At 37.2% G+C, this 24,498-nt stretch overlaps 1 protein-coding gene across 1 annotated transcript in view; it reads right to left on the bottom strand.

The window, feature by feature from the left end:
• Positions 1 to 24,498, bottom strand: part of LAMA2 (laminin subunit alpha 2) — a 575,531-nt gene that overhangs the window by 184,852 nt on the left and 366,181 nt on the right. Inside the window, exons 19-27 of the mRNA XM_087444077.1 lie at positions 23,764 to 23,975; positions 18,836 to 18,942; positions 13,177 to 13,357; positions 9,698 to 9,834; positions 3,237 to 3,473; positions 1,849 to 1,992; positions 991 to 1,170; positions 694 to 882; positions 477 to 610 (exon numbers count right to left, since the gene is read on the bottom strand). Coding sequence (XP_087300203.1) covers positions 477 to 610; positions 694 to 882; positions 991 to 1,170; positions 1,849 to 1,992; positions 3,237 to 3,473; positions 9,698 to 9,834; positions 13,177 to 13,357; positions 18,836 to 18,942; positions 23,764 to 23,975 — 1,521 coding nt within the window. The remainder of the gene's footprint in view (positions 1 to 476; positions 611 to 693; positions 883 to 990; positions 1,171 to 1,848; positions 1,993 to 3,236; positions 3,474 to 9,697; positions 9,835 to 13,176; positions 13,358 to 18,835; positions 18,943 to 23,763; positions 23,976 to 24,498) is intronic.

Genomic DNA, 24,498 nt, shown 5'->3' with positions numbered 1-24,498 from the left:
CAATGTGATTCCCCATCTTTTCACATCCTAAGGCATTGGAAAAATGCCAATATTGTATCATGCACAGGGGTGAACAGATAAGAATGCTCATGGTTGGAAGAAACTTGGCCCTACCTAATTCTCTTGAAGGTGGCAAGAGGTCACTTTTTCAGCAATCCTGTAACCTATTTATAACACAACAGCTAATTATCTCTGACCTACAGGACATTTTCTCCTGAATTTCTGACTAGCATTTTAAACTTAGCATGTCTAAGGTGAATTCAATATCGTTTCCCCTTAAACTTGCTTCTCATCCTATTTTCCTTTTTTGGGGAATAAGAATAACTTCCACCAGGTGACCTGGAAGCCATCCTTGTCTTCTATCATCACACTCCCAAACGAACCACGTTGAAATCTTCCTTGTCTGATGTCTTACTGATCTTCCCTACAGACTCTGGAATAAGAATTTAACTTGGATATTTTCTGTTATAGTTTACCTGCTTTGTCGCAAGATATTTCCATACGTAGCCTTGATAAGAATATAATGGATATCATATAGTACATCCAAGAAGTCTTCACGGGTCACAGTTCTACTGATTCGGGGATCATCACTATAATATTTCCATTCTTTCTGTTAACAAGAAAAGAAACCACTTTGACAAAACTAAGCACAAAACCATTGGCATCCTTGCACCAAACATCTAATAATCTTACCTCTGTCATTTCAATTTCATGCCTTGTCAATTGGCCAATTAGAGGAGCAGCCATATGCCTGATGATAATTCTAGCATGAGTAGGAGTCCCACCTTGAATGATAACTTGAGGATTATATGTAGAGAAACCTGTCTCTTCCCTAGCCTCAAAGTAGATTGCGTACTTGAGTTTGCCACCATAGGCCATTAACTGACAAAATAAAAGGAGGAATGGTAAGTTAGATAAGTCTGCAAATGGCAGGATTCCAAAAATATATTTAATTTCGGTCTCACGTGACTTCAAAGTTCTTATCCTTACCTTCTTTCCTTCAAATTGTTCTGGAAGTTTCCAATAAAAAGGTTCCAAACGGAGATCTTGTCTCACTAGATCCATGTTTGCAACAATCTCTGGACGTTGAAAAACAATGCCTTTGGTGGTTGTGTGCTGCAAGGCCTCATCCACTAGGGGCAGAATGGTCTGCTCAGGCTTCAGAGTCACCTGCATGGGATCAAAACACAGCAGGGACCTGAGTTCTAGTCTTGTGGGCATTCCTTTAAAACTAAGTTATGGACTGTATGTCTATCTCAGCCCCATCCCCATTGTGATGAGGTGTTCTCATCAGAAACAGAACTTTCGCATAATGAGCAAACACAGCAAGTCTGACTTGTTTGCATCATGAAAATCACTACATCTGTGAAAACTGGAGTCTTTTACACTAATAAAAAGTAGAATTTAAAAGTAAGAAGAGTTAAGGAAAACGAAGGTAAAAATGAACATGCTTCCACCCTAAAAATCCATGATTCTCTCAGGCTGGTTGGAATGAACGTGCAACAAGTTCTGGTTTTCATTACTCCATTAGCACGTGTCAACGTTCGTGCCTCGGTGCCCTCACTCTTCAGAATGTAGCGTCTTCCCATCCCCAAACATAATGTTTTTCTTATTCACTTGGCATCTATTTCTTTATCAACAGTAAATGAACTATTTTTAAGGAAGATGAAAAAAGGCATTTAGTCCAACTGTCTAATAGCACACGGCCCCTTTACTGTTTCTGAATGTGCACAGGGGAAAAGGTTACTTAAATGTTTTCCCATTTCCTCCTACCCCTCAGCGCCTGGCTAAAAGCGCCAGCAGGAACCGACATTAGACCATTACATGGCTCAGCAGCTCCTCGCTCACCCGCGTGCGGATCAGTCCTTTCGCTTCAGAGCACTGAGTAGTTGCCTGGAAGCAGTAGCAGCTGCTGCAGCCAAGTGGGTTCTTGGCATCGAGTCCGAATTTGCCAGGCTGGCACCTGTCACAGTGGACACCTTCCACATTCACCTGAGGAAAGATGAGAGTCTTCCGAGTCCATAATGGTGACGTTACGAGAGAAATAAACTTGAGAATGAACAACACTTTAAAAAATTCAACAAAAAAGAACAGAACGCTGAGCATTAGACTCACATATCAGATGGCATATGTAGTTAAACTCATTGTTAGCATTTCATGGGTCTAAAAAGTGCTTCATTTATACATCAGTACATGACTAAGCATCTTGTATGTTGTTTTTTAAATCTAAGCAGTGTATTTCCTACAATTCTGCTGTGAGCAATATGAAAGAGTCATGAGAATTTCAAAAGCAAAGGAAAAACGTTGATTCCTAGACAGTGGTGTGATGCAAAGTTGTAAAACACAAGCAGGATGTAAAAAGGCAGACTTACATAATTATTATCATATAATGTATATACACACAGATAATACGTATTACAGATAATGCATAATTGTAATCATAGGATGTAATAGTGCAGCATTGTAAGTTGTATTTTATGCTGGGCCCTGAAAGGCAGAAGCTGCCATTTTCTTAAATTCTCAAGACTATTTTAGCCATCACTCCCTTGATTTCATCCTCCTGTCTCCTCTGTCTCTCTTTTTGTAGATTTTTTCTTGAAAAGATACCTCTTAACTGCATTCATCCTGGGATAGATTTTTCAGAAATATCTCAGAGGGAAAAAATCCCCCTTATCCTTTTTAATTGGCTGTTTTTCTACATCATTTAACAATATTAATGAGGGCCGAAATTTGCACATAGTCACTGCTTATAATGTCAGTATTTATACGTGATGAAATTTTACTAAACTTCCACAGCAGTAAATATATTTTCTGGTGTACAGTGATTGTGGATTAATTTGAGAAGAAATGTTTTTTTATCAGTCATTATTTAGCTGTGATTTTCTCTGATGATATTTAAGAGAACTATCTTTTTTTCCCCTCCCAGATTATTCTTGTTTAAGCAAAGTGAATAAGTAAAGAAAAATTTAACTTTTCTGTTGAAAACATATCACTCCTACCAACTAGAAAAAAAAAGTTGGGGTTTAGTCGAAAATTAGTTCTTAAAAAGCAGTGCTTATCTGTATGCCAATGAACGTGTATCAATAAAAACTCTGTGTCTGGCAACGAGTTTTTGTGTGTCAGTCTGTTTGTTTAGCTTAACGAAGCAGGAGTAATTTACACTAAATGAAGTTAAAACTGAGCAGTGGAAAGAGAATCGAGGAGGTCTTTCCTTCCTGTATTTTGACAGCACGTACCTTACAAGAGCACTGCCCGGTCTGATCGACGCAGGAGCATTTTTTAGTCTCTGCGTCACAGGTCGCCCCATCGGTCCCGGGCAGGAAGCAGTCACAAGGAGTGCAGTAAGGGAAGTTCCAGTGACCTCGATTGCACTCCGTACATCTCACGCCAGAGAATTTTGGACGACACTTGCACTGGCCCGTGTTTATATTGCACTGGAAACCCAAGGACCCCACCGTGCTGCAGTTACAAGCCTAGAGAGGAGGTAGAAACAGCAACCAGGACACCATTTCATAGGAAATCTCTTACAATTTTAATTCTAATGTTTCTATGCTTCCATGAAACACAGATTAATCGTGTGGCTATTATATGATTTGTCTTCTTCTCGTTTAGTCACTTGGGAAACATCAGTGAACATAACACTAAAATTGCTTCCTGTATTTACTAAAATATCTGTGTCCAGAAACCATAATGCTTTTGAAGAAGGAAAAAAATGTGTTTTCTTTGCCTTTTTTTGTGGCAAGGAGGAGTTAGGTATGGGTTTTCTTCAAACATTTTTTGTTTCAAAGATTGAACTTGAGGCAAAGCCATTTTACCTTATCCTCTCATTTTTACAGCATTTAAGTTGTACAGAGGCATACCTCGTGGTCTAACAGAGGGAGACAAGTAAATACATAAATATAATGCAGCAGAATAAGCATACTATGATAGGGGAAGTGCAAAACGTTAGGAGAACATGGAAGGAGCACCAAACCAGATGTGGGGAAGCCAGAGAGGACTTAGAAAAGCGACATCTAGGAGGTTGTTTTTTTGCATTTTAGTTTTACAGACAAGCCTGATTTGAGGTGCTTTGCTGGTAACCTTTTACATTCTTCCTAGACATATACAGGATTTTCTCTTTATTTATGTAATTCTGTGAGCCAGCTGTGATGGCCTAGCAGTTAAAGTTCAGCGTACTCCGCTTCGGCGGCCCAGGTTCAGTTCCTGGTCTCGGAACCACACCACCCGTCTGTCAGTAGCCATGCTGTGGCAGTGGCTCACATAGAAGAATGAGAAGGACTTACAAGTAGAATATACAACTATGTACTGTGGCTTTGGGGAGACAAAAAAGAAAAGAGAGGAAGATTTGCAACAGATGTTAGCTCAGGGTGAATCTTTGCCAGCAAAAAAAAAAAAAGTGTGCCTCTCAAAAAAAAATTCACTAGAATTTTTTAGGGTTTGAGTCTTTTAAAATTAATTTACTGGGACATGGTGAGTTCTTGCAGTTTTAGAACAAAATTGTTCTTTGATTCAGTGCTATTTCTTCAAATTTGTGTTTGATTTTTACTTCTGTTCTAATTTACCAATTTTTCTCTTCAGGATCACCTATAATTCATAAAGTATATTACTTTTGTCTTTCTGCCAAATCTATAAGATTCTAATGTCTTCCATAGTCATTTTGCTGTTTACCTCTCAAATTTCTTCTCCATTTCATAGCACTCATTTTACGCAGTGAAGATTCTATTTGTATGTATATACCACCAAGGCTTACTTTAATTTCATTATTGCATTTTTTAGCTTCTTTTCAATAATTTCTTTATTTCATCTCACTTATCTTCAATTTCTGCTCATCCTTGTATCTTTGCATCTTGTATTCTTTTAAGGTTTTCTGTTTTTGATTTACAGAGCTCATATCTCTCTGCCATTTAATGAAAATGCCAAGTGGACTTCTCAGATCTCACTTAGGATCTTGGAATAAATCATTTTCAGAGACCAGCTGTGTCAGTGATCAATCTACTGCCTCTGAGCTCTAAATTCATTCTCCTTGCCCTGCTCTGTGATACTGTAGTTAGACTCTGTAGACATTTCTCTGTGGCCAGGCAGCACAATGTTAGGCTTAGTCAACAGAGGGTCCTGGAGAGACTCAATCAGGCCACAGTGGTGGGAAGACACTTCTGTCCTGGGTTCTGGTGTTTATTACTATCATCATTATCATTATTTGATTATTTAGCATGAAAGCCCAGGGGCCCAGAAAGAATTCCAGCTGTGCCCTCAGACTACTCGCTCCCCTAGGCAGCTTTCTGAGTAGCTTTGGTCTGCACACACTCTCTGACCATGACAGGCTGCTCGTAAGCAGCTTTAGCACGCTCGCATCCTCCAATAATGGTGGGCAGCTTCTACAGACCAGCACTTGCCCCCAAACTCTGGCAAGATTTCTTTTTGTTATTTTTTTAATTTTTATTATTTTTTTTTTACCACCAGCAGTCTGTGTGTTCCTGTGATAGCCATTGCCTCTTCAAAGATGTCGGAACCTCAGCCTTGCTGCGGGTCGGGGGAGAGGGAGTGTCCCCTTCTGGTCCTTAGTTCCTCTACTGTCCACCCTCCCTCAGCCTAGAAGTAGTAGCTGTTCTTTTGTACCTACTACTTCAGGACCCCTTATATCCCTCTTTTATCCTTTTTTAGTAAGTAACCACCTTTTACCAGTTAACTATTCTTTATAGTCTACTTTCCCTGTTTAAATAACTGGTGTGGTTTCTGTCTCCCAAGTGGGTCCTGACTTGGTACCCAGGTGGGTACCACCTCTCTCTGTGTCTGAGTTTGCCACTACACAATGTTTGTACTTTGTTCGTGACATGACTCTTTCTGGTGCTGTTCTATTATCCTTCTCAGATCTTCAGCTCCAGAGCAGACTCATGTGCATAGAAATTTGCCAAATTCCCAGATCCAAGTCTGGTTAGATCTTACTTTATATTTCTCACACTTGCATTGCTCAGATGAATTCTTATATCCACCACTACTGGGGATATTCTTGCTTCTGCTCCTGCCATCAGTTGTGTATTTATAGGACTACTCTTTCTAGGATGGGATGTACAATCACCTGTTTCTCATCTACCATCTCTTTCCTGTCCAAATGTTTGGTGAAATATCTTCCCAGATTCTGATATTAAAGTAATTACCTAGTCTTATTTTTGATGTCTTTATGATTAAGTATTTGTCTATGTATTCATTGCTATCCAGTAAAAAGGGCTGCATAAGAGATGTACTAAAAGTTATTTTAAACCCAAAGATTCAAAATATGATTATTTATTATATTACAAACATGGACATAGTTTCCAAGGCATAGAATAACCCACTGCAGTCACCCCAAATAATTAGTCCTTAAAGATCATCAGATGTAGAATATTTCAAAATAAGGATGATTGACTTACTCACTTAAATAATTTTTCCTTGACTCACTTAAACAAAATGGGCCATAATCAGAAATAGAAAATTATGATATGTTATGAAAACTATAATCATGTAATAAATTTTAAAAAGTCTTATGGGACATCCTTATCTTTTAACTAAAATATGAAATGTCTGCTACCCAATTTATGGTATAAAACCAAAGCACTAACTCTTAAGGACTAGTTGACAGTGCAAATAGACATTGAGATCTTTCCAAATCAGAAAGTTTATTCAGGAAGTTATAGTGGAAAATAAATAAGATCATTACCCATATGTTTAGTATGGGTATAGCCATAGCAGTATAGCCAACATCAAACTTAAATCATAATTAGATATAATGTTCATTAAGCAATAGAGGATTTATGCACTATACCCCTGCTAGTGCAAGATGGCAGGCTTTGTATTCGATTTCAATGAAAGCTCAAATGGTGTGTGTACTCACACCTCAGCACAGAGAAATTATCCATGACACAAAGAAAGGGAAGCTATAAATCTCAAATCACTGTTCTTTTAGATTATAGTCATCCAAATGTTTTAAATAGTACAATACATGCTCATAAATATTTGTGAGGGCTCTATGCATTTTTTTGTAATTGTTGATAATGATTAAGTGTCTACCTATTCAGAAATTTAGATTTTTAACAGTGGTTCAAAGTAATCAAAAATTTCAGTCAATATAATGTTTATTCAGTGATCAGTAAACATAACGGTACCAAACGTATAAGTACATTTTTTTTTTTTAGAAACTTGGTTTATATTCCATCTTTATTTATATCCTGAACATTAGGGATCCGCTTCAATTTCAGGTGTTTAATTTGAGTTTGGCCACATAATAGAATTTTGTGGATAGAATGGAGCCCTCATAAGTTTCCTTATGGCTTATTCATGAGTCCATGGGATGGGGCAGATGCTTGGATTCGAAGATGAAAATGCAAAAAGTTAGCCATAGAACCTTATAGCATTGTTCATACTCATCAAAAAACTTTGGAACTCTTGAGAAATTTTTGCTTTGTTTCCCAAAACACGGGTCTGTGGATCCTCAAACTTAATAGTGCTGTTGGCAGCAGAAAAATGAGTGCCCTGTCTAGTTTTTATTTTTTCTAATCACGTCTAATTAAAATCAGATATCTGAACTTCCTTGAACAATCACCAATACTCCTGTTTTCCTCTAGATCAGTGTATTTTAGACCAATGTATTCAGATGTTTTGTCGTATATGTAAGATGGTTAGAGTCTACGTGGGTGTTAACTCACTGGAAAAAATAGTTTACATCTCTCCAGGGTACTACCATGGAATCAAACAGGCCACATTCGGTCATCGCGTTCCAATATGCCTCAACCCAATGTGACCAATTGGAATGACTCTCACTAATGTCAAAAATGCCCTTATTTATTGCTCTTAAATTTAGTGGACACAGTTCAGCCCTAATCCTATCTGACCTCTGTATTGCATTAGGCACTAAAGAATGGTCCTTCTTTTTAAACAGTCTCCTCTTAGTTTTTATAGCACTTACATGTTTTGTCTCCTCTTTTTTAAGCTGTTAAACTACAGCACCAAAAACAAAGAATAAAAAAAAAATGAAAACCAAGAAAGAACCGTTTTCAGTCATTGGATAACAGGAAGCACAGGACAGAAGGAAAACAAACGAGGCAGCACATAGAGGCAGTTTCTAAGCTGCAACACGGAGAGGGGAACCCAATGAAAGGCCAGCACTACAGCTGAGTTGAGAAACAGAGACTAGAGTTTGGAGAAGCTGAGGCAGTTAGAATGGACGCAAAAGATTTGTCAGACGCTTCACCCAAGAAGATATATGAATGACAAATGAATAAAATTATTCCCAGTATCATCAGGCACTAAAGAAATGCAAAGATATGAACACATACCCAACTGAACGCTTAAAATAAAAAAAACTTAGACTTTCAAGTGTTGGCAAGGGTATGGAGTGTTCTTGTGAAGAGAAATGGAAACATATATCTCTACATATGTTGTGACTTATACACTAATGTTCATAGCAAAACTATTCATAATAGCCCCAAACTGGAAACTATCCAAATGCCCATCAAATGGTAAATAAGTAAACCAGGCATAGCCTATCATACAATGGAAAATTATTAGACAACTAAAAAGACCAAACTACTGGTACATGCAACAGTATGGATGAATTACAAAAGCATTACACTGCATAAAGGAAGCCAGACCAAAAATAACGCCCCAAAGCAAACAAACAAAAAAACCCAAACACCAACATGGAGTATGACTTTATTTATATGAATTTGTAGAAGTGGCAAAACTATAGTGACAGAAGGCAAAACAGTAGCTTCCTGGTGCTGATTGGAGGGTGAGGGGAGGTAGACTGCAAAGGGGCACAGGGGACGGTAGACGACTGTAATCACTGGTCAAAACTCGTCACTTTAAATGGGGGAAGTGTATTTTATTTAGTTAACACCTCATAAAAATCTGACAAAAAACCCGAACTCATAACCTTTCCTTCCTGAACTTGCTTCTCCTCCTATAACCCGCTAGCAGTAAACAATAACCATCATCTACTTTGTTGCAAAGCAAAACGTGGGAGTCATTCTTAAGCCTTCTCTTTCTCACCTCCTAAAACTCTGAGTTGACGAAACCCTATCAGCGTAAGAGTTCTATAAAGTAGCCTGCCCCCTATGTCCTCGTGGAGGCTCATTGACAGGTCCGAGCTTCTGTCATCTCTAACCAATATTTCTGCACCAGCCTTGTAAGTTTCTTTCCATCCAGATGCTGGATAAATTTCTCTAAATACGAGTCGGATCATGCCACTCTATGGTCCACCAGTGGAAAAAAATGAGGATTTTTCCAAGCTAAACGTTTTTAACATGACTCTTCAGAATCTTCTCAACAACTTCATGGAAACTGATAACTTGAGGGCAATTCCTATAGCTTTGTGGCAAATTCCTTTCATTAGTTCCTAATTTCCTGGTAATTTGCAGATATATTTCATCGTGTCTAAGTATGAGGTTATAGCTGTTTCTGATTTTATTATAGAATTTTTTTGTTCTTTTTTTCCCTTTTTTGGTAGGTATCATGGATGAAGCCGCATAAATGTGTACTTACTTCATCATCTTTCCCACAAGTAAAATGTAAGTTATGGATCAATATCTGCAATAACTCTATTGTGATAGTTCTAGATTGTTTTGTAATATAATATTGGATTTTGAAATGCCCAACTACAGAGCTTTACCAAAATAAAAATCTTTAAAAAACATTATCAAATGAAATAAAGCAATTCACTCACCTTACAACCAGTGGTGATGCTGTGGCCCCAGGTGTTAGGTGCACATTTAGAACATTTCTCTCCAATGGTGTTGGGAGGGCAAATGCATCGACCAGTCTTTGGGTCACAATTATTACCCAGATGGGAACAGTCACAAGCTTCACAGGTGAAAGGGCAAAAAAGAAATAGTAAAAATCTGATATAAAATGTTGAGTTTTACATTGTGACTTATGTCGCTTTATTTTCCATACTATGGTTAAGGATCCTTGAAAATGAAAACTTACCTCATTCATCTTTTATATCAAACTACAGTGTATTTCACAGAGGAGTTGTTCAATAAATTTATGCTGTATTTCATTTAATAATTTCAAAAAGTAAAGCATTTTTAGCTTTTCAACAGTTTTAGGAAAGAAAGAACTGGTGTATCAGTTTCCATGTTAACTATATTAACTTATATGTAGATACTACAAAGGTTAAAATTTTGTTTCTATATTTAACTTCATAACTGATTTTCCTATAATGTATAGATTAATATTTCCTTCCTGTTCTCTGATTTGCAATAAAAACCAATAAGCTTCATAGGCTTCTTAAATTCTGTATATTACGTATATAGTTATAAATGCATACATCAGGATATTCTAGTTTTGCAAATATTTAAAAATAGTTGAATTATAGAACTGTATATATAAAAAAGATATTTTTCAGTTTTATTTACCGCTGGCATTATTTCTTTTCAATAGGTTTTTCATTTTCTTAGCTATGATGCAATATATGAACAGTGTAAACATCCCAATACATGGCACTTTCTCGAATAATGCAAAAATGAGATTTGAGATCTTCAGAGGCATCCAAGACAAGGAATGTATGCCACTTATTAGCTATAGTTGACCCAGCTACTGAGTATATTTTACTGTAGAATTTCATATCAAAGAAAGGAAAGGAAGAGAAACCAAATACTCAGATTCAAATAGAAGACTAATGTTATAAGAAACCTTTTAATTGGTTATATGATGGTTAAATCTTTTTAATGGAATACATTTAGGGTATTTTATTAATTTCACTTTTTAAGGGATCATAATTATCATTGCTCACAGCATTCCATACCAGCTGTGAAAAATGTTCAGCATAATACTTGACAGAAACACTAAATAAATGTTAACTGTTGTTTCTACTATTTTTATTGCTAATTTTAAGCCAAAGGATTTATTTTATATGTGCCATTCATTAAGAAGAAAAATAGTTTACATTATGTTTATATTTATGTGCTAAAAAATGTCTTGGGACAGTTGAAATCATTACTTGCAAACAGATATTCTCTAAGTAGTTCTTCAATGGAATAACACTGAATAGGAAGAAGCCTTGAGTAATTAGCTAGTTTTCTCCTGCCAAAAGAGAGTGTTTACCACTATTGATAATACTAATAAAGAAATAATGATAATAATAATAACGATAAACACATACATAGCACTTATGTGCCAGGCATTACTCTAAATATTTTATAACCATTAACGAATTACTACAAAAGCCCAGTGAAGTACATACTATCATTTTCTTGATTCAATAGATGAATTTTACAGAGCAACAGCGAGACCAGGTCACTCAGTCAGGGTCACTTACCAAGTTACTGGTGGAGCCACGAAACAAATCCAAGCTCTTTGGTGAGAGTCATGTTCTTAACCATAATGCTATCCTGCCTGTTTCGTGCTTGTTTTCCGTTCTGTTTTTCTGGGTTCAAATGCTACTTAGTCTGCATTTCTAAAATATGACCATTTCATAATTTTAAATAGTGTTCTTGTCTTCTTTTATAATTTCTGGTAATGGATATATTTGAATTCATAGTACCACTTCATTAATTCATATTAAGTTAAAATGTTAGTGAGAGTTGGACGTAAAGAACAGAGTACAGGGGCTGGCCCAGTGGCATAGTCATTAAGTTTGTGCGCTCCGCTTTGGTGGCCCGGGGTTCACAGGTTTGCATCCCAGGTGTGGACCTATGCACTGCTTATCAAGCCATGCTGTGGCAGGTGTCCCACATATAAAGTAGAGGAAGATGGGCACAGATGTTAGCTCAGGGCCAATCCTCCTCAGCAAAATGAGGAGGATTGGCAAAGGATGTTAGCACAGGACTAATCTTCCTCACCAAAAAAAAAAAACCAAAAAAACAGGGTATATTTTAAAATGCAGCTTTATAATTTTTTAGTAGATACAGATATTAGCTTAGAGATAATATTCAGATTCTTAGAGGATCTACAATTATAACATTCAGAATAAATTATAATGGTTTAATTTATGATAAAAACTGTATATTGAAAGTGGTTGAGAATATTTGAAAGGTATTGGTTTTTAAAATAATTCCAGATATTATTTCTGCCACTTCTCACATAAATTTGCTACAAGGGTCAATAATAATGTCTTAAAATCTTACCATGCATTTATCATGGTGCTGAGAATATAGGAATATCATCAATGTTGAATCAGTGAGTTTAGTAAGCAAAGGTAACATTCAGCCTGATTGTTGGAATAAGGATCAATTCCAAATTATGGTATATAAGTCAAGGCTAATGTTCAATCTTTACTTTCATCTATAGTGTGCTAATTCCTTTTTTTTTTTGTTTTGAGGAAGATTGGCCCTGCACTAACATCTGTTGCCAATCTTCCTCTTTTTCTTTTTCTCCCCAAAGCCCCAGTACATAGTTGTGTATTATAGTTGTAGAGTTGTAGCTCTTCTATATGGGACGCCACCTCCGCATGGTTTGATGAGTGGTGATTAGGTCCGTGCCCAGGATCTGAACTGGGGAACCCTGGGCCGCCTAAGCGGAACGCATGAACTTAACCGCTATGCCACCGGGCTGGCCCCTAATTCCTATTTAGTGATTCATGATTTGTGGGAAAGCTGTCGATGGGCACATGAGAACACTGTTTGAGGGAATCACGGTTAGAACCCCTTGCCTGCACTGTCCTGTGAACTAGCAAATATCTAGAGCCAATCCACTTCTTTCTCAGAACAAGGCACCTGAAAGTAGGTGAAAACATACTTTTTCTACCAGAGAAAGGTATTAACTTTCCTGATCCTTGTACCAATTTTGCAATAGGAAAAGGAGAAGTTGAACTGTATTAGCTTGCGAGTCAAGTTTAAACTAAGATAACACTGGCACCAGAAAAATTGAACATTTGACTTTCAAGCTGCAGTAGCCTTTGAGTGACAGGCAGAGTGGAGTTACAGACAGGAAGGGAAACAGCAGAATGGGATCTGCTGATGGATTTTTATTGAGTACTTGCAAGCACAGGTATTTATAGGGCAGTGTTTCAAATTGAGATGTGTTTCATTTGTTAATTTATTTAAAATAAATAAACATTACTTATTAGGTTAAATATTTTGTATCACATATTTGTTGTCAAGGTGCATTTCCTTTAATCTCTGGGAACCCTGAAGAACTGTTACGGATGCCTAAACACCGAAACCAGAGAATGAATGCATAGGGTCAGTCTTATTTACAGACCTGTGCATCCTCCTTCTTGGAAGTTGAAATAGCCATGGGCACAGCGGTCACATTTCTTTCCCATTACTCCAGGCTGGCACCAACACTGACCACTCTCTTCACAGTCGAATGATTTAGACCCAAAGGAATTGCAGTTGCAGGGGACACACCCCCTTCCTGATTGTACCCCGAAGGTTTTAGGCTGGCATAAAATAGGAAAGAGAACAATTAAATTTAAATCAACGAATTCATTATGAAATAAGATGCACAGTACCAAAAGAACAGGCGGGAAAGGAGGAGCATGTGGGTTGTCAAGGTTCTTCACTGATGTGATGACAATTGGGTTGTCATTTAATCTAATGGACCTTTTCTATGATATCCAAAGTGAAAAGTTCAACTACTTTGAAATTTCATCAAGATTAATGGCAGAATTAGGGCACTACCACTCAGTCTGTTATATTTTCAACAGCTTTTGTCTATACTTCCCAAGATTTTAAGGGCAATGTGGAAATAGGCTATGGGTGGCATTTCTATTTTAATTGAAATTTTTTCTTGCTTCATTCCTAATAATCTGAATTGATTATTTTCAGATCTTATTAAGTTCTTCTACTTGGTAAAAATGCTTTCAATATTATTGACCAGCAGGCTAATGTTCAAATAAATCTTATTTCCTCTAATATTTGATCTAACTTTTGTCATATATCCATAAATACTTCTAATCATCACCACAGGGCTCAAACTTACAGGTTATGCCTACACTGACAAAATAATTGGTTTGACAAACATCTAGGTTCTTGGGTTTCATCCTAACAATGGAAATTGATCTGTGAGAATACATATCAAAGGACCAGTTTAGGTAAATGAAAGGAAACTTATTCTCTGATGAGTTATTCATATGCATATTGCTTATCTATTTATAACAAATAAACTTCTATGGTCAAGCATTACTAGCTTTGGCTGACTTTCTTGAAATACATGTTATCAGACCTAGAGAGATTATGTTAGAAATGCTGATGGATTAAAGAGCACTCCTACTAGAAAAATGAAAAGCACATATCTTATTTAAAGTACGTCAGGGTTGTCTTTTTAAATAGAAGTATGTCACATTGTTATGATACTTTAATCTGGAAAATTAGTCTCAATAATTACTTCTTTGTAAAAATAATTCCCATTTTGGAAAATTAGACTTAATAATTACTTCTCGGTAAAAATAAATCTTGCTACTTAATGTGAGCTACTCAAAGAGAAATGAATGTCTCATTATATATTTTGGCCATTATTGTTAACAAGTATTAAAAATAAGTTCTAGAAAACAAAATCACACACTGAAAATTAGTCTTTTGAAATGACTGTAGCTAAGAATAGTTTTGTTTTTTAAATGTAAAATGGGATGACTGAGTTTGATAATCACTTTAATCTTTGTATTTACTGCTGACTTTATTTTTATTTCTAGATCAAATTCAGATTTCACTATATAATTAAAGAAGAAAGTATGTTATCAGTTTGAACAAGTGACCTAAATACATGATTTTGAAATTAAATTTACTATACAAGGAAAAATTAAAACATAATATTTTTATTCATAAAAAGCAATTCAGTGTAAAATTCTAGATACCTGGCCTAGGGAAATAATCAGAAATTGGGAAAATGGTTAAAGTAGGAGCATGCTCATTACAATATTATTCATCACAGTGAGTAATTGGAGAGGCACTTAAATGTTCAGTGTTAGAGGAAAAGTTGAATAAATCAAATTATGACTCATTCATGCTATGAAACGATATGCAATCATTAAAATCCTGTTTTGAAGCAGTTTTAATGATATGAATATGCTTAGGATATAGCATTAAGTAAAATTCCAAAAAGCAGAATACAAAATTATATATACACTGTGATTCTAATTACATACCTATAAGGCACACATACCACTCAGACACACACAAATAGAAACATACATACATAGAAAAAAGACTAGACCTATATTTTACTATACTACAATAGGATTTTTAAAAAATTCTGAATCATAGAAGTAGTACTTTGCATTGTCTTTATTTCCTAAATTTTCTTGACTTAGAAACCTAAATTGTAGAAATAGTACTTTACATTTTTCTTTAGCTCCTAAATTTTTCTTCAGTTAGCATATATATATCTTTAATGAATAAGTCAATAAAATATTAAATAAAATTCCAAATAATTAGTTTTTTAAAAATTCCAAAGTTGATTATGTAAAGAAACATACAAAAAGATAGGTCTTTACCATACTTTTGAAGTATTTAAATAATGTAGTTTTAAAGACTAAGTTATACCAAAACAAATACCACCAAATTTCAGTAATAAAATTTTAATAATTTTGGTGTCAAAAAGTTATTTCAGAGCCTAGGGAAAACCCCTGTGGTAAACCAATTTAAGGAGCAAACATCCCTATGCAGTGATCGAGATGGAGGAGGTGAAACAAACGTGGGAGGGAGCGCCTGACAGTCTCAGCAGGACGTTTGAGGAGCTCCCACAAATTATTCTCATGTGGGGTAACGACTAGCAGTCACATATTGTGCTTGCTATGTGCCAAGCACTGTTCAAAGCCCTTTATAAACACGAATTCACTTAATCCTCAAGACAATCCTGGGAGATAGTTATTAGCATCACCTTTTTACAGAGGGGTGAAACTGAGGCACAGAAAGGTCAAGTACTTTGCCTAAGGTCACCAGCTAGCCAATTGTGGGGTCAGGACTCCAAACTGGCCAGCCTGGGTTCAGAGTCCGGGCTCTTCACTCTCACGCATATTGCCTGGGAGGAAAAAAGGTCTCAGGACAAAATACCACTCGGTACAGCAGTGCTGTAGGATACGTAGGAAAAGAGAATGAATGAGGGCTGAGTTTCTGCTAAATTTATATTTTGGAGAGGTTTTCATCGTTACTGTCCTTTTCTTTTAAACGTATGCATTTATTTTCGGAAACATAATCTCTTTTAAAGATTTCTTCATTTAATAACAATAGTAATAATACCTAACATTTACTAGGAACTCTCCAGATGCGTGTCTCCAGATGTGCTGTTCTTTATTTATTTTTTTTGTGAGGAAGATGAGCCCTGAGCTAACATCCATGCCAATCCTCCTCCTTTTTTTTTTCCCTTTTTCTCCCCAAAGCCCCAGTGGATAGTTGTAAGTCATAGTTGCACATCCTTCTAGTTGCTGTATGTGGGACGCGGCCTCAGCATGGCCGGACAAGCGGTGCGTTGGTGCGCGCCCGGGATCAGAACCTGGGCCGCCAGTAGCGGAGCGCGGGCACTTAACCGCTAAGCCACGGGGCGGCCCCTCCAGATGCGCTGTTCTAACAACTACCCCTGGAAACAGCCATGGAGCTTACTGGACAGATCTCCCTGCAAGAGAAGCTGCAGTGGGAGCGTTGCTGATTGACTAGCTCTAGGTTCCACACTTCATTCTTTTGGATCCGCTGGAGGAGTTCACATCAGGTTGTGCTTCTTCCAATCAATGACTGATTACTATAAAGTATGAGAAATTTTCTGCCCAAACCAGGATTCCTCTAATGGGCAAATTTTGCTTGGGTACTTCCCATCAGCCTGGCCAAGAATTTTGGATTTTGACAGAATGCACCAAATGAGGCAATCTTTCCTTCCCTCTCTGCCTTCACATAGACTGCATTGCAGCAGAAGGCTCCCTGCATACTATGCTCTCTCCCCCTTCGTCTTTCATAGGCGTTTCCCCCAGTAAATCTCTGGGCATTTGCTCCTTGGAGGATCCAAGTCAACATAAACCCCATGAAGTGGGTCCCACTGCAGATGAGGAAGCTGAATTACAGAAGATTTAAGGGGCTGTTTTACAGTTAGGAAGCGGTGAGGCTGAGATTTGACCCCAGGCAGTTTGATAACAGAACTAGTTCTCTTAAAATGTCAATAAAGAGCCAAGAAATAAAACCACGAATTTCTTCTTCTTCTTCTTTCCTTTTTACTTTCACCTTCTTCTATCCCCTGCCTTCAACTCGCCCACAGGCTCTGAGTCTACGCTGGCAAGTCTTCTCTCCTGTTACTCTGCAGTTTGGCCATGGACCTATTCTTCCCTCCTCCCTCCCTCTTCCCAGCAGTTGTTTTGTTCTGCCTTGTGAGAAGGGGGCCACATTTTTGTAATAGAAACATGTTTCTTTTCTTTGTGTGTGTTGTACACATATAGTGTGCAAAAATGTGTTTCTTGTGTTTGTGGTATACATGAGCAAAATTTTGATGTGGAAATGTAACAGAATTAATAATTATGATGAAATGTCAGCCAAATGGCAGATCAATGACCTGAATTTTCTTGGGTAAGTCACTTTCTTTGCCAAATTTCCCTTCATTTGTTCATTCATAGAAGTGAGTTTGTTCCCAATGATGCCTGAGGTCCCTTCCACTTCTGTTATAGTTTCCTACAAACACATTTTTTTTGTTTTCTACATCTCCATGGTTAATTGAAACTTTTGTGAGCCTGTGAATTTGAATATACGTTTAAAAACACATGGGTAGCTATTTTTAAAAGGCAAGGCTTCAATCAGGAATTATCTAGCTTTTGCATTTGCAATTTGCACACTTAGCAACTGTTATTTGGTAAAATGTCAACAGAGAAGGTCAGCCACAGCACACAGAACACACACGCTGAGGCCCGAGCCATGCAGCACCGCTGGGATTACCGGAGCCACGGGTCGATGGGCTCCCCGAGGGCACCCGCTGGAGTGGCTGGACCCCCAGCTCTGGGGAGCTCCCAGCACACGCTGCGCTCTCTGGGACTGCTCCTGCTGCCGGTGCACCTGCCTGCCCAGGTTGCACTGCTTCCCTAGGAAGCCTGGTTTACAGACACATCTTCCGGTTACATCACACTGCAGGGTCACAGAGCCAACGGGGCTGCAGTCACACGACACACAGAGTCGCTTCTCTGGGTCCCACCACATACCGGGCTTTAAAAGCCAACAGAAAAATAAAAAAAGAGCATACGATATTATTCAGGAGATAGAAGCAGATGATATTTTCAAACTTCCTACAGAAAGGCCAGTTTGACATCTGAGAAATGCTTGTTTCTGCTTAACAGTCTTGATCACCAGAATTACGGATTTATGTGAGAGAGGTAATGCGAACCCACCCGCTCTCGTGGAGGAACCTCACGGTGCTCGCCACACTGAAGGCAGGGCAATGCGTTCAGGAATGGAGACCAAAATATTTTGATTTTTGTGTCATTTCAGCAAAATAATGTATCAAAAAAACACCTTGAGTAGCTTCTCTACTAAAAACTTTCGTTAAGTAGAGATCTCACTGGAACTAACTTCTAAATGATGGAACTAGAACAAAGTGTTCACTAAAAGCAAAGGGTGTGACATATTTTATTCGGCCAAAAACATAAAAGCAAGGCAAAGAGTGTTTTACTATTCATAGACTGAGATAAAATTTGTATGTTGTTTCAGAAACACCTGAATTACAGTAAATATTACACAAATTCACTGCCAAGGAAATACGGGTTGAAGGTCAGATGCTAGTATATGGCGAATTTGGTTCTATTTTGAAAAAACGTTTCAATGATCACAGTAATTTGACATGTAGAATTAGATCATCTTGAAGACTTCTTTCAATATCCTAAGGCGTACGTCATTGAAAGCTAATGAAAATTGTCCAGGAGGAAGTCACGCACCGGTCGGCTCCTACTCCTTACCTTACATTCATCGCACCGCCGCCCCTGCACGTTGGGTTTGCACTCACACTGTCCTGTCCTAGCGTGGCAAATCTCCGAGAAGGAGCCGTTGACATTACAGCGACAAGCTGCAAAGAGAAGAGAGATCTGTGGTTGGGAAAAACTTTCTAATAGTTTTAATAGTCTTGTTAAAAAATAAGCATCCCCCAGATGGTAACAGTGGCAGCTATGTGTTAGAATAGAATGTTTTCTGATTTGCTAGGTGTTCTGTTAGGCATTACATCATTTGATCCTTACAACAACTCTACAGGCTGTAGAGATGATTCATGTAAGGCTTAGCACAGTGCCTGGCACATCATGGGCTATTAAAATATTAATGTCATCAGTATTATTCCAATTTTGAAAATGAAGACGCTGAAATTCAAAGAAGCCATAACTCATACAAGGCCACATGATATAGGTGAGATAGCCGAGTCTAGAACCTCAGTGCCCTGACTCCAGGTAAAACGTTCTTTCCATCACTCCTCCAGCTGTTTCATTTCTTCATAGATACATTGGGGTAACGTTAAAAATAGTATACTATTATAAAATAATATACTATACTATTATATTATACTAATAGTTTACTATTATATAATAATATATATTGTTATATATTATATAGTATATGTTATATACTATAGTATACTAATATACTATACTATTATAAAAAATAGTATACTCATTATAAGTAATGCATACTGACTCTAGATCTAAAATAATCTTGAGAAATTATCAAAAATAATAGCACCCATGGCATAATAGTAATGCTACTATTAATCAATGTTAATTAATTAATTTTTTTCTACTTAATGATTATTTATTATGTGCCAGTTTTTGTGTTTAGCTCAAAATATGAGCTTGAGGTGAAATATAAATATATTTATTTATATATTGTTGTATATGTATGTGTATATATATATGTGTGTGTATATATATACTTAAGATTAGAAAAGTATATGAGGCATAAGAACTAGTAGACGTTTTTCCAGAGAGAACATCAAAATGGCCAACAGGTACATGAAAAGATGCTCAACATCACTTATCATCACGGAAATGCAAATCAAAACCACAAGGAGATAGCACCTCACACCCATTAGAGTGGCCATCATCAAAAAGACAAGAGATAACAAACACTGTGGAGAAATGGACAAATGCATGAGGAGAAAAGGGAACCTTTGTGCACTGTTGGTGGGAAGGTAAACTGGTCCAACCACTATGAAAAACAATATGGAGATTCTTCAAAAAAATAAAAACACATCTACCAGACAATCCAGCAATTCCACTACTGGGTATATATCCAAAGGAAACGAAAACTGTATTTTGAAGAGACATATGCCCTTCCATGTTCATTGCAGCATTATTCACAATAGTCAAGATATGAAAACAACCTAAATGTCCATCAGTGTATGAATGGATAAAAAAAAGTGGTATATATACACAATGGAATATTATTCAGCCATGAGAAAGGAGGATATTGTGCCATTTGTGACAACATGGACGGACCTTGAGCACATTATGCTAAGACAGACAGAGAAAGACAAGTACTGTATGATATCACTTATATGTGGAATCTAAAAAAGTCAAACTCATAAAAAAACAGGAAGTAAAATGGTGGTTGCCAGGGGATGGGTGGGGGGGATAAGACTGATGCTGTTTAAGGGTACAAACTTGCAAAGAGTAGTAAGTAAGCTCTAGAGATCTAATGCACAGTATAATGAACATAGACAACAATATTGTACTATAATTATATAATGGGATAAACATCACTACAACAGCAATCATATTACAATATATAAATGTATCAAAGTAACACATTGTACCCCTTAAATTTGCATAATGTTATATGTAAAATATATTCAATAAAAAAGAAAACTATATGAGATAAAAACATCACTTCCAGTGTATTATGAATATAGCACTATAATTTTTAAAAATCACTTTGGTTTTACAACTTACATACTATCTCCAAAGACAGAAAACATATTTGCTTTAAGTAATCTTTTGCCACCTCTGTGTTATGAAGTTGTCTGATGTTATTCTGAAACATATAATAAATCAGTCTAAAAATTAAGTGGCCTTTTCACAAAGAGAACAGTAATCAATGGCTCGCACTGTACTCTACAAGTGTATTTTTAATGGTACATACAACTGCATTGATGCCAGAATAAAAATGTGAGGGGGAGATGACATGGGAATTTAGACGATACATAGATGGTTTTGGTGAATTCTGTACAATATCTCATGTCTCCGGATGTTTGATTTGAGCACAACTTATAAATACATTATAAATAGCTCCTCCATCAGCTATGCTACTCTTCTGTTCACCTGGCTCGAGGTTCTACTTAGTTCCACTGCTTTTCTAAAAACTGCTGGATTTTTCTTCCAGCTGTTTGGCCTTCAGTGTCTGCCAACTTGATACTTCTTGAGGGGCCATTGAGGAGTAGCCAGTCGTTTCCCTCAGGGCAAAAGCCTAAGGATGGTCTACAGCTTAGGTGTGAGAAAAGGCTGAAAAAAATATTTTCTTTAAATATTCATCTCATTTGGACACTAGAATTGTAGTATATACCTATAATATCTTTATGTGAGTTTCTTATGTATATTATACATCAACTTTTAAAATCTCAAGTAATTTGGGATTTAGAAGCCATTTTTTTCTTAGAGTGGGGAATACAAGATTAAATTTACCATAATTAGTGTCATCTTAAAAATAACATATGCAACATAGAATTTTTTTTTTTTTCATGAGGAAGACCAGCCCTGAGCTAACATCCAATGCCAATCCTCCTCTTTTTTGCTGAGGAAGACTGGCCCTGGGCTAACATCCATGTCCATCTTCCTCTACTTTATATGGGATGCCGCCACAGCATGGCTTAACAAGCGGTGTGTAGGTGCGTGCCCGGGATCCGAACCAGCGAACCCGGGGCTGCCGCAGCAGAGCGCGCACACTTAACCGCTTGAGCCACTGGGCTGGCCCCACAACATAGAATTTTTAAGTGGCATTTTTCAATGAAATGTATGACACAAACAATATACACAAATTTAAAAAGCAATATATATTTCTTTATAATGGTGTACTTTTCATGAACAAATCTAGAGGCAACTAAAATAGTGGTTTATCATGAGTTTTCTTTTCTTGAGGGTTTACCGCTTACACATAGAAGAGCTATTGTATCTATGAAAATATTATAAAAATAGATAATAAATGAGTTTCTTATATTTTTATATGCCAAAGAGTATTGAAAACTGTAATCATGTCTATACCCCATGGCAAGTGGTATAAAAAGTAGTAATGGTTCAAAAATGTATTTATACCATATTCTTCTATGTGTTCTTAAGACTTCATGCCATGGATCCTCAATTTACCGCAATAAAATAAGTGGAACTATCTCCTCAACTTTATGGAGGGGGTTATTGAAGATAGAAAAAGAGGGGTCAAATGATTAACGCAGCCCTAGGATTAGGGGACCATGGATACTCAGGAGCAGAGCTTGACTACCAAAGGAGCTCCCACGTGTGAGCATCCCAGACCCCAGGCGGCTCACTGGATACCCTCTACGTGCTAGACCCTTAATCCCCACAGAAAATCATGACTCTTTATGTAGATGAGGAAACTGAGTCTCAATGAGGTCAAATGTTTTGCCCGGGGTCGCATAGCTAGAAAGGGTAGATCTTAGATGGCATCTTTGAATGGGAGAATTTCTTAAGCTCCTTACAATTTTACACAGATACCATAAACCCACAGTATGTAAAGGCACTTCTGAACCTGTTGGAAATTTTGCTTTAAAAAAATTACCCATTTACAGGTGATATTAATAGATGCTGATTGTTCCAGAGAGTGATTTGGTTTTGATTCAACAACTTGTCATTTTTAAATGACAAAAAGCTGGCAGTCATCTTCCAAATGTATGAGGAGAAAGACCCATTTCTTATTGAAATGGGGTGCTCTACCAGGTCTGTGGTGTTTACAGCAGAGAAAACAACAGACTCTACATTTCCAGCAATTTCTATGATTTGGCGGGTCCTGGAACTCAACTGAATGATTAGAAGAGTCCCTTCTTACCTAATGAAGTCGCAGACATGAACTGTAGGGCTGGTATCATAACCTGCTTAGCCTAAAGATTGGGACAGCAGGTGAAGTCGATGAGGCAGTCATTGTAAAGCGCTCAGTGCTAACACGGGCTCACATTCCATTTTGAGCCTCCACAACAGGATTTCCCTCACATATTATATTACCGCTGATATAAAGCATTTGTAAATTCTACGCAACACTGAATAATATGGCTAAGGAGGTGAAGATGGGAGGAGAAAGGTATTGACTGATATGGATGAAGCTCTACAGTAGCTAATTTTGTGGAAGGAAAACACAGAAGTAGCATTCTATGAATAGTCCTAAATTGAAGGTTAATCACTCAACAACTACAAACTCAAGTGTGTAAAAATATTGGTAGAATTTTACACCTGTTATGAAAGACAAGAATGTAAAGTTCACATGTAAAAGCATAACGGATTAACACCTACTGATAAAATAATACGGGCAAATTTATTTCAAGAAAATGATTAGTATTGAGATAAACAATAAGGATAAACAGTGCCTACCTAATTTCCAAATTCTTCTCTCCTGTCATGGACCTAAGTTTATTTTAAAATCTTCATCCCACATGTAAACAGAAATACGTGTATCATTTGAAAAACTATGACACTTCAATAATGCAGCAATTTTCAAACGATTTACTCTATTAGTACAAAGAATTATTTTAGAATATGAAGACTCTGTGCATAGACTGTGCATCTATCATACACGTATTACACATAATTTCCCACTCTCTGATCCCCACTCAAGAACTCATCAGCTACTTTGAGGTGCAATGTATCAATTCTGTCAGGGGCATCCAGAGTTCAGGACTTACGCTGACAGTTCTTCGCATCAACTGCGTCTCCAAAATATCCATCAGCACAGAGCTCACAGTACCGGCCCGTTGTACCTGGCTTACATATCAGACAGGAGCCAGACAAGCTGTCACAGCTGCCAGGGATGGAGAAGTCAAGGTTGTCATTGCATTGGCATGGCTGACATGATCCTCCAGGTACAGAAGGTTGTCCAAAATAGCCTTCTGCACACCTAAGGCGAAAAATTTCATCAATGAGTATTTGGAGGGACTCATGAAACCCATTGGGGGCAATGTTTATATATTTTTTCATCATATCCCTCTCCCAGGATGGTATATTTTCCTTCTAAGTGCTCCTTTTCTCAAATGCAAGGTGATTAAAAAAATGTTTTTCTATAACTGCAGAGTAGATACAAGATGAAATCCTGCCAGCCCCACTAGTAATTAGATTTCAGCCAGGAAAAAAAAAATGTCACCAGCACTGAAGACGAGACCAAAGTGTAATAAGAAATCTGCTGCTGGCACTCTAGAGGAATCCAGGTCCATGCTGGGAAGCCTTTGTAGTACAACACCTCGTATGTATCGACTCCAATTGGTTGTTTTCTGTACCAATATGTAAGGTTCATATTTTTTGTTGTTGCAGAAAAAGCTTGTTATGAGGAAACAGGCTCACAAGGAAATTCAGCAGTGAGAATTCAGAATTTATTAAATAGAAAATTGTGACTCAAAAGATTCTCATTATCATTTAGGTGGGGG

This window comes from Ceratotherium simum, chromosome 19 (assembly GCF_057802395.1).
Source record: "Ceratotherium simum simum isolate JZ-2026a chromosome 19, ASM5780239v1, whole genome shotgun sequence".
Lineage (NCBI taxonomy): Eukaryota > Metazoa > Chordata > Mammalia > Perissodactyla > Rhinocerotidae > Ceratotherium > Ceratotherium simum.
Note: the sequence above shows the minus strand (reverse complement) of the source record. Positions and strands in the feature narration are given on the sequence as shown.